At 43.9% G+C, this 13951-nt stretch overlaps 1 protein-coding gene across 2 annotated transcripts in view; it reads left to right on the top strand.

The window, feature by feature from the left end:
* The first annotated feature begins 109 nt into the window (after positions 1-109).
* Positions 110-13951, top strand: part of LOC306914210 (protein phosphatase 3 catalytic subunit alpha) — a 102128-nt gene continuing 88286 nt past the window's right edge. For both annotated transcript variants that reach the window (XM_079491192.1, XM_079491193.1), the window contains exon 1: positions 110-484. In XM_079491192.1, the coding sequence (XP_079347318.1) occupies positions 415-484 (70 nt within the window). In that variant the 5' untranslated portion in view covers positions 110-414. The remainder of the gene's footprint in view (positions 485-13951) is intronic.

The following is a 13951-nucleotide window of genomic DNA, read 5'->3' on the forward strand; positions in this document are numbered from 1 at the left end:
CTGACTTCATAATTTATTCATACAACACTAGATTGACACAGAAATAGTCCTTTGATGAAAATGCATGTAAAAGCAGAGCTACTGCCTTCTCTCCGCCGCCAATGGGAAAGCAGTCTAGGGGGTTTGGAGGCGTGTCGTTAGCAGCTTGCAGGCTTGGTTGCGCACTGCGTTGCAGAGAAGGAACTTGATACAGTGTAACAGTAAATCAGACGGAGCTACAGCCACTAGCACTGAAATTGTAACCCCTGTTGCAAGTATTTTTGGCGAGTGATCGGAGCCAAAGTGAGATCACCCAGCGGTCTCTTCCTCTCGGATAAGACTTGAGTTGTTCGACAAGGGCAACACCGCCGGCGGGATCATTTTCAAGACACAGTTTCTTGTTGTAGATCTCAATATATATATATCACACTGGAAATGTCCGAAAACGAAAACAAGCCGAATGATGATGACCCGAAGTTATCTACGACGGATAGGGTGGTGAAATGTAAGTTGATTGAAATCGCATGCCATATACACAAACAAGACATGTCTCTGCAACAGAAAGAAGAGGCAAGATTTCGTTTTGTTGTAGCATACTCGAAAATAATTCACAGAGGGGCTGGTGGTGTGGTGGTGCCTGAGCCTGACACCCCCTGAAGTAGGAAGTAACAACTCACAGTTTGTGGGCAAAGAGGCGCTGCATTTTACATTAAATATGTGTCATGTTCCGTCTCCCCGGGTGCAAAAGAATAGTAGAATATCTGCTCATCATAGTCGCGTAGGCTACACTCGCCTTTATTGTCAATAACGGCGAATGCACAGATTACACAGCATGCCAGTTTGCATGAGCAATTTCCATGTTGATCAAGGTGCCACTGCCCAGTGCACGGGCAGAAAGAAAGCAATGTATTGTATTTATGCAGGGTTATATTGTTGCACAACCATTGCATTCAACCCAAGGGCGTTTTTCCCCTATTTTGCATGCATTACCAAACAGTTTGGCTTTTGTTTTTTATTGTTATCATTGCATAATACTATTTAATATATTGCATAATTGATTTGGTAGCCTATGCACAGTAGTAATGTGAAGTCTCCCTCTCTCTCCTTGGCTCTGGTCTGTTTATAGGACCAGCATTCCACCTTAGCAGTGTTCCATACAAATGCAGTAATCAGGCAGACCTGTCTCCTACACAGTGCATAAGAAGTCTAGTGACTGACTAGACTAGACTAGACTCTAGGCCAGTGGTCCTCCAAAATGGGGTCTGGGCAGTGGGGACTATCCCGGGGGGTCCCCACTCCCACCCAGGACAACGGAATGGCATCACACTCAGTACTCTTAACCACTAACTCTATTTTACACTTCGGCTATTGAAAAATAACCAACTTATAAGCTGATAATAGGATGAGTTGTGAGCATATTGATTTAAAAAAAAAAACTTCTCTTATGGCAGGCAGTCCCTGGCACAAAAGCATTTAAGTTTGAGATAAGGGGCTAATAAATATGAATTTGGGGGTCATTGAAATGAGAGTTTGAGATAAGGGGCTAATAAATAAATATGAATTAGGGGGTCATTGAAATGAGATAAGGGGCTAATAAATAAATATGAATTAGGGGGTCATTGAAATGAGAGTTTGAGGAGCTCTATAGTCTGAGATGTGATGAATAATGGCTATCCTGACTGTACTCTGTTCAGACAGCATTCCACTCAAGTTGCAGCATCAAGCCCCCTCACATTTTCCTTTTCTGTTGTGTAAGAAATTGAATGTGATTCCTTTGTGGCATTCTGAGTTATTTATATACTTTTGTTTTTGAACATCTCTGTGCTGGTGTGTTTTATTTTCCTTTGGATCCCCAGCACAGGTTTGCAATATCGAAAAGGTTTCTTTAGAAACCAATGTTTTGTAAGTAAAGTGAGCGAAATACTTCACTCTACGGGAGTAGAGGTCAGCGAGTGAAGTATTTCGTGAGCGAATACTTAACAAAACCATTGTCTCTCTATATTGCATTGCCTTGCAAAGGAGTACAAAGGCGGCAAAGACAGGCAGTGAGTCGCTGAGTAATGTTATTTTGGCTGACTGGGTGAAAATGAATTAAATGTTAGCAGGGTTCAACCAGTAGAAATGATTGAATCATCATCCACCAGTAGAAAATGACCGCATCATTGGTGGACATTAAGACATTGAGAGAGAGAGATTGCAAGAGAGAGTCGGGACTCGGGAGGAAAGTCAACATCACAATGTTCAGATGACCATGTCGTGAATGGTGCACTGTTCAAGGCAGTCAATTGAAAAGAAAGCCATGGGCACTTGCATGCTGAAGCCTATTACAAATATAGTTCCACTCAGCTACTCTCTTGGGCATTGCCTGCAACATTTCAGAAGGTAAAAAAACATTGCCTAAATTAAGTGAATGAACCTGCAACCTTTCTCAGCAAGCAGAGGGTGCAGACAGCCGTATCGAGGCTACGTTTTGCTCTGGAAATAGGGGTCAAGCAAGCCATGTCTAGGATGCTTTTGCAATGAATATTTCAAACCTGCTTCCCGGCTCTCAGCCCATAGCAAGTTGATGGGTGATGAAAAATACATGACACAAATAGGTTTTGGAAAGATTTGCCAATATCACTGGTTGCCCAGGTTAGGCTGTTAAGCTACCATTCCCTTTTGATGTGGATGAATTGTTCATGATACATAATTGCACCTCTCAGGATCATTTTTGTTTATAGGGCTGCAACAGTTAAGTGAAGTCATCTAATATATTTAAGCTATAAAATAACTCCATAATTGATCAATTAATAAAATAATCAATTGATAATATGTCCCTATTTTGGGCATGTCATACTTAGCCGAAAAGTAGATAAAAGTCATCGTGAAAATAGCTGATCTATTCTACAAGCTCACAACATTTCACAGAACACCACGATATGACCTTGTGTAGCTCTGCTATTTTCACAGTTTTTGCACAACACCGCTGTGCGACTAAGTATAAAATAACATTGAATCGCTTATCGATTAGTTTTTCTTCTCTGCTTATTGTATATTGTATCTAAATTCTACCACTGATGCACTGGTTGCTAGCCCAGTCTGTCAATGACACACTTTCACTTCAAGCAGAAACAGAATGGTCAATCAGAGACCCTTTGATTTATCCTGTTAATCACACATATAATTGATCACCGGTCACTTTAGATCGGCGCGTCAGGACATTTCAAAGTCCAGGTCTTTAATTTCCCTCACGGCTAATTCATGCAACATCATTGTTTTGGGCCATGCGTCAGTCCTATTGTGACAACACAGAGCCGTACACATAGCAGCCCATCTAAAATAACTGGAGGCTACATTACGAGTGAAGTCATTTGTTGCCCCGGTTCATCATGCTGCAGGCTGTCAGTCCAATTTATCACGAGTGGTTTGCATCCACCTGTTCTCCAAATGCACTATCACGACGCTCCCCGAGAAGGCACTATGCCGTTAGAATTGCTCATAGTTTAATCTGTTGAGACAGGAGCGCAGGATTCCCCCCCCCACCCATCTTGTCCTCCTGATCCCACGATACAGGGATATAAACATTAAAAAACACTCCCTGCTCCATAACCATGAATTTGAATGGATATTAACATCGAATGGTTTGTCAGCCGCTTAAGTATTACCATTTACGTCAACAGATGGAATGTCGTATGTGACCATCATAGAATGTAATCTTCCATTGCCCTGCTTGGTTATATAAGGGTTACATACAACAGTGCATTTAATCACATTAAGATCATATACATGTAATGGCCACTGCAGCTAGTGCCCTACAAAGCAAAACGAGGTTAGTAATGGTGTCTCCCCCTAAACCCCCCCCCCCCCCCCCCCCCCGACACCACCAGCCGAGAGGCGAGGCCTCTGTGCTCCCCGACAGTGAGCTGGGGCCTTTCCTATGACCGGGAATGGATAACATCTGACATTTGACTTTTGAGGAGAGGCCCTCACACTCAGACGTGCATAGAGGGGGGGGGTTCGCAATGCTGGCCACTGATCCCAGCTGGATGGCAGAGTCATTTATAGAACAGAACATTAAGTAATGCCACATACTTCATTGTGTGTGTGTGTGTGTGTGTGTGTGTGTGTGTGTGTGTGTGTGTGTGTGTGTGTGTGTGTGTGTGTGTGTGTGTGTGTGTGTGTGTGTGTGTGTGTGTGTGTGTGTGTGTGTGTGTGTGTGTGTGTGTGTGTGTGTGTGTGTGTGTGTGTGTGTGTGTGTGTGTGTGTGTGTGTGTGTAATCACCTCCATAGTGTTGCGCTTTAGGCTGCCATGGTGTGTGTTTCTGGTTATCACCATTTGTATGAATCAATACGATGTGACACGCTGATGGTACCAATGTGGGAAAAAGGAGGCTTTCTTGTGTAATGTGCTAATTGTATCGTTACGGTTCCCCCAGAGTATGTCCTTGTTATGTTGTTTCAGTTACTGTGAGTGAATTGGCTTATCGGTGTGCGTATAAACATTGTCTGCTGTTCTAGTGATTCAATCCTTTGTTCTGTCTCACAGTGCTACTAATGAAGACACAAATGATGTCTCTCACATCCCTGATAGGAAAACGAAATCAGAAGATATCACAGTTTCTTCCTGCAGTTTTCTTTCTTTTTTACCAGTGGCTTGAAAAGCACTGGTCTATGAATAGCCATGAAAACTTTGACATACTGTATAGTCATACTGACGCGTAGTTCAGATTGGCTGGTTTTCTATGCAACCCATAGAGGGGGGGGGAAGCAACCAGACACGTTTAAGGCCATAGTTCGCGAGCGCCGCCGCCGCCATGATGCCTCAGCGCAGCAAAGCAGAGCACACCCGCTGATTTTAACAGTAAATAACACATTCGGACCCCCACGCAGACTGACGCGCCTCCGCAGGGCGCGGGGACCCCCGTTGGACCCGCCGATCCGCGGACCCCCGCGACTTTGACACATGAGAGATGTTCTTTGTAACTGCCAATGTCAACACTACCACCGACAGCTGTGCGTGAGGTGCGACATATAATGGCTTGGAGAATGTGCTACCTGAGGGCTGAGAGTGCACAAATACAACCAAATACAAACAGTCCATTTGTATTTCCATCAGAGTGTATTGTTATAAAAGGGTCCTTTGGTTCCATTTGTAGTAGGCTAAGGCTACACTGTCAGTTACAGAGTCACCTCGACAGATCCTGTTGTTAATTCAGTGCCACCTGCTTGACACCAAAGTGTAGAGGTTGTGCAATGTTTGGCCATTGTGACAAATACAAACTAATTAAAATCCGTTGTGCACGTCGTCACGTGCACACCGGATTTGATTAACCCCCCCCCCCCCCCCTTTTTTAATTTATAAAATATTTACATTTCATAGCACAATTCTGGAGATATAAGGCAGCCACTGGTAATATACTGATAATTGATCAGTTCTTGTTTTTTTGTTTAGTTTTTCGTTCGTTTTTGTGGGCCGCTAGCTCCTCATATATTCAGCTATAGTGTAGATTCTTGTCCTAACACAAACATCAAATGCCATTATCAATGAATGGAGAATTTACATCATAATGTGTTTGAGCAAATCGTCTATTTTTGTGTTAACACAAAAATTAAATGCCATTGACAATGAATGGAGAATTTACGTCATATGTGGATGAACAAATCGGCTATTTAGTCCTAGCACAAACATTAAATGCCATTGACAATGAATCGAGCGCCATTTGGAGCTTTTTATTTTCTTTTTGTTAACGTCACAGACATTACAAGTTGTTTTGAGAGGGCAGTTCACATGCAAGGTTACCGCATTCTTATTTTCCTTGCCTCCAGACTTCTCCACTAATATATTCTTGTTTTGTAAAAAATGAGCAAAATATGAAATATTGTACCGTGATTCAGACAGGTTGTGGGTGTGTGTAAAGAGAGTATCATGGTACTAGCCCCTCAGCTATTTCTAGATGCCACAATAAATGAGCTAGTCGATGCCCTCCCTTATGTGAGGACACAGCCAGCCCACCATATTAATGCTTGCTGAAAATGAGCCATTCCTCATGGCCTTGCTAATAGTCTGCAGTGCTTGTGGAGAGTGAACCGATTGTTTTGCAGTCAGAACGGGGTGCACACGCAGATCCGACACACCAAAGGTCCGAAGCGCGGGGACATGCGATGCGATGCGAAAATGCGATGGTCCGACTTGCGCTGCTCCCGTGCTTGCGGTTATGGTTAGGTTAGGGATCAAAAATCAGACCCGTCTGAAGTGAGTGGTGCTGTACTGTACTTGTGCTGTACGTACTGTACAAGCACTCATCCCTGGTGTGTGTGTGTGTGTGTGTGTGTGTGTGTGTGTGTGTGTGTGTGTGTGTGTGTGTGTGTGTGTGTGTGTGTGTGTGTGTGTGTGTGTGTGTGTGTGTGTGTGTGTGTGTGTGTGTGTGTGTGTGTGTGTGTGTGTGTGTGTGTGTGTGTGTGTGTGTGTGTGTGTGTGTGTGTGTGTGTGTGTGTTAGGCTGTGCAACAGTGACACTTGGTGGTGAACAAACGCTATAACGCTATTTTCGTGCTCGGACAGACACAGCCACCCAGCCAGGGACAGACCCAAGGACACACATAGCTGTCTATAGGAGTGGTTTACACCTCTCAAAAATAGCAGATCTACAAAGCTCACAGCGCGGGTGCAGTATTTAGTTTAGACAGTTTTTGGTTTAGACTAGTCATTGGTTAGACCAGTCATTAGTCCTACAACTACAACCTATCTCAAACCCTCGCCCTAAACCTAACCTCGCAAGGGGCAGCACACCTAAACCTAACCTTAACCCATGTCTAACCAATGACTAGTCTAAACTAAGTATGCACCCCCACAGGGCATCACATCGTGCCGCGCAGCGCGCTGCAAGCTTGTACATCTGCTATTTTTTAAACACAAATCTTCTCTTCCTGAGGTCCCAGTTGCACGAAACCTTTTCAGTCACACTAAAGGTTGAGAACTACTGCTTTAGAAGGCATTTGTACTGTAGAATCAGCTCTTCTAGGCAGGCAATGGTCACACAGCAGACAAAGGCAGGGTATGGTCATACAGCAGACAAATCGGAAACAGACAGGCAAGGCTCGAGGACTCTGAACCGCACGACACAACACGACACGACACGGATGGAAATGGAAGGAGTCAGATGTTGCCAGATGCTCTACTCAACTAAAACGAGCCCTGGGCCAATTGTTTGTCGGAGGCTGTTTGTTTGTTAACGCCACAACGGGCCAAACTGATACTCTACCCCGAGATCCACTTGCTAATTGCATCACATCGCTGCAGGTGCTTGGCTATTGTCTTGACCCCCCCCCCCCCCTCTCTCTCAAATAGCAAGTTAACACATGTCATCATAAATCTAGCCGGTCCCCTGGTTTGTGCTGTCACGTCTACTTGATGTCTGAGAGAGGCATGGGGGTTTACGGGCCGCCTGGACACTCTTTCTCAGCATCTCTCTGACGGGCCGGCACACGTACTCGGGTGGCCTGCCCTAGAAAATGTCGCAAATGGCAAAAAAAACCCTGAAGAATAAAAAGATGAGTGACAAGTACTGTAGTATAAACCAAACGAGTCGTCGAAACCTGTCATTCATTCTGCTTGGTGTGTGTGTGTGTGTGTGTGTGTGTGTGTGTGTGTGTGTGTGTGTGTGTGTGTGTGTGTGTGTGTGTGTGTGTGTGTGTGTGTGTGTGTGTGTGTGTGTGTGTGTGTGTGTGTGTGTGTGTGTGTGTGTGTGTGTGTGTGTGTGTGTGTGTGTGTGTGTGTGTGTGTGTGTGTGTGTGTGTGTGTGTGTGTGTGTGTGTGTGTGTGTGCACGTGATCATGGAGGGGGGGGGGGTGTTCAGAGCCACCTTTTTACTTGTGATGTTGCACTCAAACACACGGTCCGTGGCATTCTAAACCTGTGTGAGTGCACCTTCGTCCCCTCATTAGATTAAAGAGGAATTAGGCTGTGTTGTGGATTTAGGGCACGGCAAAGCGGTGGATTTGGACAGATTACGCTCCGTATCGGGGGATAAAGGCAGCTCTACTCAAGAGGCTGTAATCTGACTCCATGCATTAGCCGCTGCGCTTGCTAATTCATGGGAACAAATCGGACGACGGGGTTGATAGTGCAATGGAAGGGGGAAAATATTGTCGTCGTTTACCCATCTTTGCCATTTGAGATTGTCACCTGAGGCCTAAGAGTTTTATGGATTGCCAGATTTGGCACACGTACAAGCCTTATAAATGTGTGCCCTTCTAAATGGCCCGATGACTAACAAGTGATGACTAAAGTGTTGACTGACACGGTATTTTATTACTTTATTTTTTTTTAAATACATTTTAATAAATTGTATGATCACACATGTGAGTGGCTCTTAACCAAAACGCTGTGAATCATTAATCTGTGTTTTTATAAATTAAAGCAGCCCAGTCCTAGTACACATAGGCTACTCTTCCTTCGCCACCATCTCCTATTTCATGGCTGGCAAGCGCCCACTCCCACACACTCCTTTTTGTGAGCCACAGTGGCTAACAAAAGCAATTTAGAGCAGACACAGTGGCGTGTCATTAGATCCCCACCAGAACTGTCCATAGCACGCTTGCAGATCAATCAATAGTGTCTACTACAAATGTAAGTACATGTCGGGTGTTCTGCACACTGGGTGTTTGGGGGAGGGGCAGGGAGTTCTTTCTCATTGAACTGGAGAGTAGGAACTAGCACAGTTAACAAATGTACTGCTTCTGACGGAAGATTCCGCCAGTTGGCAAATGCTTCTGGCGTAATGTTCCGTCTGATAAGCTTTATTGTTGATATCAAACCGGATCGCTGATTTATTTATTTTATTATTATTTTTTTTTAGCGATCCTAGACCTGATTGCACAACCGCACTACCGTTCACCTCCCTTTATACAGGCTGACTAAAAAGCTGAATAATTCGAAATCTACGGAGCTCTCCATGGTTTGGATAAAACGCGCAATGTTTGGAGGTGTTTGCTGATTAACCGGTGGTCTAGATGGGAACATTAGCGCTTTCTAGAGCAAGGATAGCTTCATTTTAGCTTGCCCAAACAGGATGTGAGTCCAGCGTGTGTTACATTACAAACGGCTCTGCGTCCACCAGGAGGCAGCATAATGGGTTTAAGGGATTATTGGGGTTGGAGATGAGACTGGACAGTTCAGAACGTTTAGCACTATGTGCACATTTACACCAGGTCTGCTTGGAGTCGGAATACTTGCTTTAAATTTATGAAGCAAATGGATTTTAGAAGTATTTTTTTATAGATTTATTTCCACATTTCAAAAAGAGTTCGGCCGCCACACTTGTTGCTTTCATTTGTAAAAAAAAAGATAGAAAATAAAAGCAGTGAGGTGCCCTATGGTGAATAAACAAATACTGTACTGTACTGTTCTTCATAGTACTGTACTGTTGCTGTTGAGCGCCACTTTGGCACGTGTTGTGCACGGCAACACGTTGTGAGCTTGTAGATCTGACAACAGTGACACTTGGCGGTGAAAGAACGGTACTTCCGTGCTTAGACGTACATGACAGACACAGAGACAGACATACAGTCAGTCAGACAGACACATGTAGGAGTAGTTAGCACCACTCAAAAAACATACCTCTGTATGCCTGATGGAAGGCTAATTCTGGGGCTGCAGCTCTGCTCTGAGAGATGGGACAAGCCCCTGCACGCTGCAGTGTCTCACACACACACACACACACACACACACACACACACAGATGTATACACATAAACTCTCATAAAAAACGCGCACACACAGACAGATACGACGGCGTTGCACGTATACACACAAACGCGCATACGTAAACAAATGTGTGCTGCTGTGCCGCGGCAGGTGGCCATTTGTATTTAAATGTGGGTGAAATGTGAAAAGCCATCTGTATGCTGCCTGTAAACAGCGGATTAGTAGGGAAAGTTTGTCACCACGGGGGGGGGGGGGTTGGATGTGCGTTCATGTTCTTGTGCCGGCACATCTGGGGAATGCAACCGTGTTTGTCTGCGGGGTGTGTGTGTGTGTGTAATGTGTATTGCATATATGCATTTGTCATTTTAATAAGGACGATTAATATTGTGACTTATCACACTGTGGCCATTTGGCTCTTACGTCATGCACGGGGGAAACCCTAAGGGCTCGATTTATACTGCTCTGTAAGGTTGAGTAGACAAAGATATATATGTGACTCATCAGCCCAAGTAGGGCTGTACGATGAATCGATTTTTCTTTAACCCATTTTGGGCGGGAACCCCTTTTGGTGTTTTAACTAAGCATTATGTTATACTTTAGCTATTGAAAAATAGCAGATCTAGAGATCATACGAGATTGTAGGTCTGCTATTTTTGAAAAATCGTGAAAATGTGGCACAAATCTTTGAATATATATTCTTTCAGAATACTTTTTTTTAATTTCGACTTCAGGCCTAAATGGGTTAATTAATCAGATTGTTTTGTTTGGACGACGTTAACAAAATCGTCAAATTGATCACTTGTATGACGAATAGTGAAAATAGCCCATCAACATGCTTGGAAATCTTCTATTTGCCCTAATGTTGGCAAAATGTATGAACATTTTGGAAATTGACACGTTTTGACAATTTTCCCACTTGAAATATATAATGACATGGCCAAGATAGGGAAGTGTTTAATGGAGGCTGTAACACCGGTACACCAATCCCAGATCAAAAGGAAGGAGGCAGCCATGGCAGGATAAGTAGTGGTAAACAGAGATATGCACGGTTGCATAACTGAAAGGTCACAAGGTTTATAAGCGCGGTTCTGTCAACATGTGTCTATAACCAGCACAGTGCCACGTCAAGGTGTCCTTGCACATAAGAACCTGAGCACTACCTGCTCACTCAGTCTGACCCTCCATAAAAGTGTCAAACATGGAAATGTTAAAGGTTCGAAGGAGGCGCGAGGCTTCGTTTGCAACAAATGCCACTTTCATATATCCACCCACCAGTGGCACGCAATGACTTGTTTGTTTATTTTGCAGTGGAATGGGGGAAATGTCGTTGCATCAATTGCCAGTGCCGTCATGGGGGGTTCCCCCTGGATACTTCATGGCTGTGCCATTTTAGCGATGGGAGGAAGAGCCGGAGGGTTTGGTTTGGCTGGCCATCGAGGCGTGGTGGGCACTGGGAACGGACGGCACTGGCCAAACATGGCTTCACACTCTGCACGTGCAGCCAAGCTTCCAAAGTGGCCAACGCTAGGTTTTTCAGGCCTAACATTTCACTGCTTGGTGCATTTCCAATAGGTTTCCGTCATGCAACGAGACCCCTGCAGTTATGTGCAGGTGGGATGCTAGTGTGTGTTTCTGGGAATCCTCTGTTGGACAGATTTTCATTGGACAAGAATCCATGAGTCTTGATTCCTCACACACAGAGACCCCTTTAATGGGCTGATCAGTACTTTTGGTTAGCTGTAATGAGTTGGACTCATTATTAGACGTTTGAGTAACAAAGGAGTAAGGACATAAAACCATTGGAGGAAAGAGAAAGTTGCTCAAACGTTTTAACGTTTATCTGACTGACTAGTTCAGATAAGTCGATAAGATGTGTGATATTCTTCACGTTTAGAAATTAAGAGGATTGTGGAAAATAATTCTGTTCAGATCTGAATTTAGCCTCGATACCTTATTTTTCTAATTAGGACGTCAACTAAGTGGTTTTATCTCATTTTTAGAGACCACCAAATGACGGAATGAATGGCGTTTTTGTCTCCTTTTAGAGACCACTAAATGACGCGTGCGTGCGTGCGTGCGTGCGTGCGTGCGTGCGTGCGTGCGTGCGTGCGTGCGTGCGTGCGTGCGTGCGTGCGTGCGTGCGTGGACAAGAGAGGAACTCCAGCTATACAAATACAGCTGGAGGTGAGTCTAGGCCTTCAGGTCTATTTACACACGCACGTTAATTATAGACCGCTGGGGTGAAAATTAACCCTCTTATCCTGTGTACAGGACAGGTGAGTTGGCCGTCTGCTTGGCTTTCACCCTAGTGCGGTTCACAAAAGAGGAATCAACACTTTTAGCTGGGTGGGTCTCGATGGATGCCGCAATCCACCTGTCACTGTGTTGATGGACTTGGAAAGAGCCTGGTGCTAATGCAGGAAAATATATTGTTTTAAAGTCGAGCCTTCTTACAGTTACTCTTCATCCTTGACCTTGTACAATATGTCCAGCAAGAAAAATGGTTTTCAGGCATGGTTTTCATTCTTGTCCAGGTTCTTTTAAGGAATGTTTGTCTTATTAGCCAGGGATCCTTTTAATGCTTCTCAGCTAAACTGGTATCACAAATTCATCTTCAATCTAGACTAGATTATATATCTCCACAGAGAAACTCCCAAGCAAGGACCCTAGATCTCCTGTTGGTTTTGGTACCTAATCCCTGTACATTACTACTGGTTTACTCTAGACTATGTTTTAAACCATGTGTGTGTATCTATCTGTGTGTCCATGTCCGTCTGTGGACAGCTAGTGGCACCAGGAGGCCGGTTTTTGCTAAACAATTGTAGTTACTCCTACAGATTTTGTCCAAACATGACCTAAATCTGTATAGTACACAGTATTCTATATATAGTCATTAACCCATTTTGACCTGGGAACGATTCTACAAATGTCTCCTAAATCCTGACAGTTTTCTGAAAAACCCTATGTTTCTATGTCAGTACTTCGCAAACATTTTCATGTCAAGGACCCCCAAGATTATATGTAATTGGTCGCCGACTCCCATCTGAAAAAAATGTTGTTCCAGGGACTCCCCCAGAAGCAAAGATTTGAATTAAAAACGTATAAACGAATATATATTCAAAGATTTTTTGATTTTTCAAAAATAGCAGACCTACAAGCTCGTAGCGTGGCACTCGGTGCACCCTGGAACAACATATTTTCAGATGGGGGTCGGCGGCCAATTACACATAATTCTGGGGGTCCTTGACATGAAATATTGAACACCACTGACATAGAAACATGGGTATTTCAGAAAACTGTCAGGATTTAGAAGACATTTGTAGAATCGTTTCCAGGTCAAAATGGGTTAATGTATGTGTTCTAATCAAAATTCAAATCTCCAAAGTAACTAGTAACTAAAGTTTTCAAATAAATGTAGTGGAGTAAAAGTACACATTTTGGCTCTAGATTTTGTACACATTTTGAACTTGTGAAATGGCACATTCTGCACAATGAGTACTTTTACTTTTAGTACTTTAAGTACATTTTGATGCCGATACTTTTGTACTTTTACTCAAGTACATTTTCAATTCCGTACTTTTACTTGTAACAAAGTAGTTCTAAATTGCAGTATTGGTACTTTTACTTAAGTAAAACAATGGAGTACTTTTTCCACCACCACTGGTTACACTGCAGTACTGCCATGACAACTGAATGACCCATGTGGGATCAATGCAAGTCTGTCTACTGTTTCACAGAGACCGGCTTTGTCAACCATATCATTGCTGTCGGGCAGAAACCTCTTATCTCCATCTCCAACTTTCTGTGTATATATATTTTTTTGTAAAAGTGCCGTAATGCCCTGCTACTCTATCATACTACAGCCCTGCTACTCGATCATACCACAGCGTCGTAATGCCCTGCTACTCCATACCACAGCGTCGTAATGCCCTGCTACTCTATCATACTACAGCGTCGTAATGCCCTGCTACTCTATCATACTACAGCGTCGTAATGCCCTGCTACTCTATCATACTACAGCGTCGTAATGCCCTGCTACTCTATCATACTACAGCGTCGTAATGCCCTGCTACTCTATCATACTACAGCGTCGTAATGCCCTGCTACTCGATCATACCACAGCCCTGCTACTCGATCATACCACAGCGTCGTAATGCCCTGCTACTCTATCATACTACAGCGTCGTAATGCCCTGCTACTCTATCATACTACAGCGTCGTAATGCCCTGCTACTCTATCATACTACAGCGTCGTAATGCCCTGCTACTCGATCATACCACAGCGT

Source organism: Electrona antarctica, assembly GCF_951216825.1.
Source record: "Electrona antarctica genome assembly, chromosome: 21".
In the NCBI taxonomy this organism is placed as follows: Eukaryota; Metazoa; Chordata; class Actinopteri; order Myctophiformes; family Myctophidae; genus Electrona; species Electrona antarctica.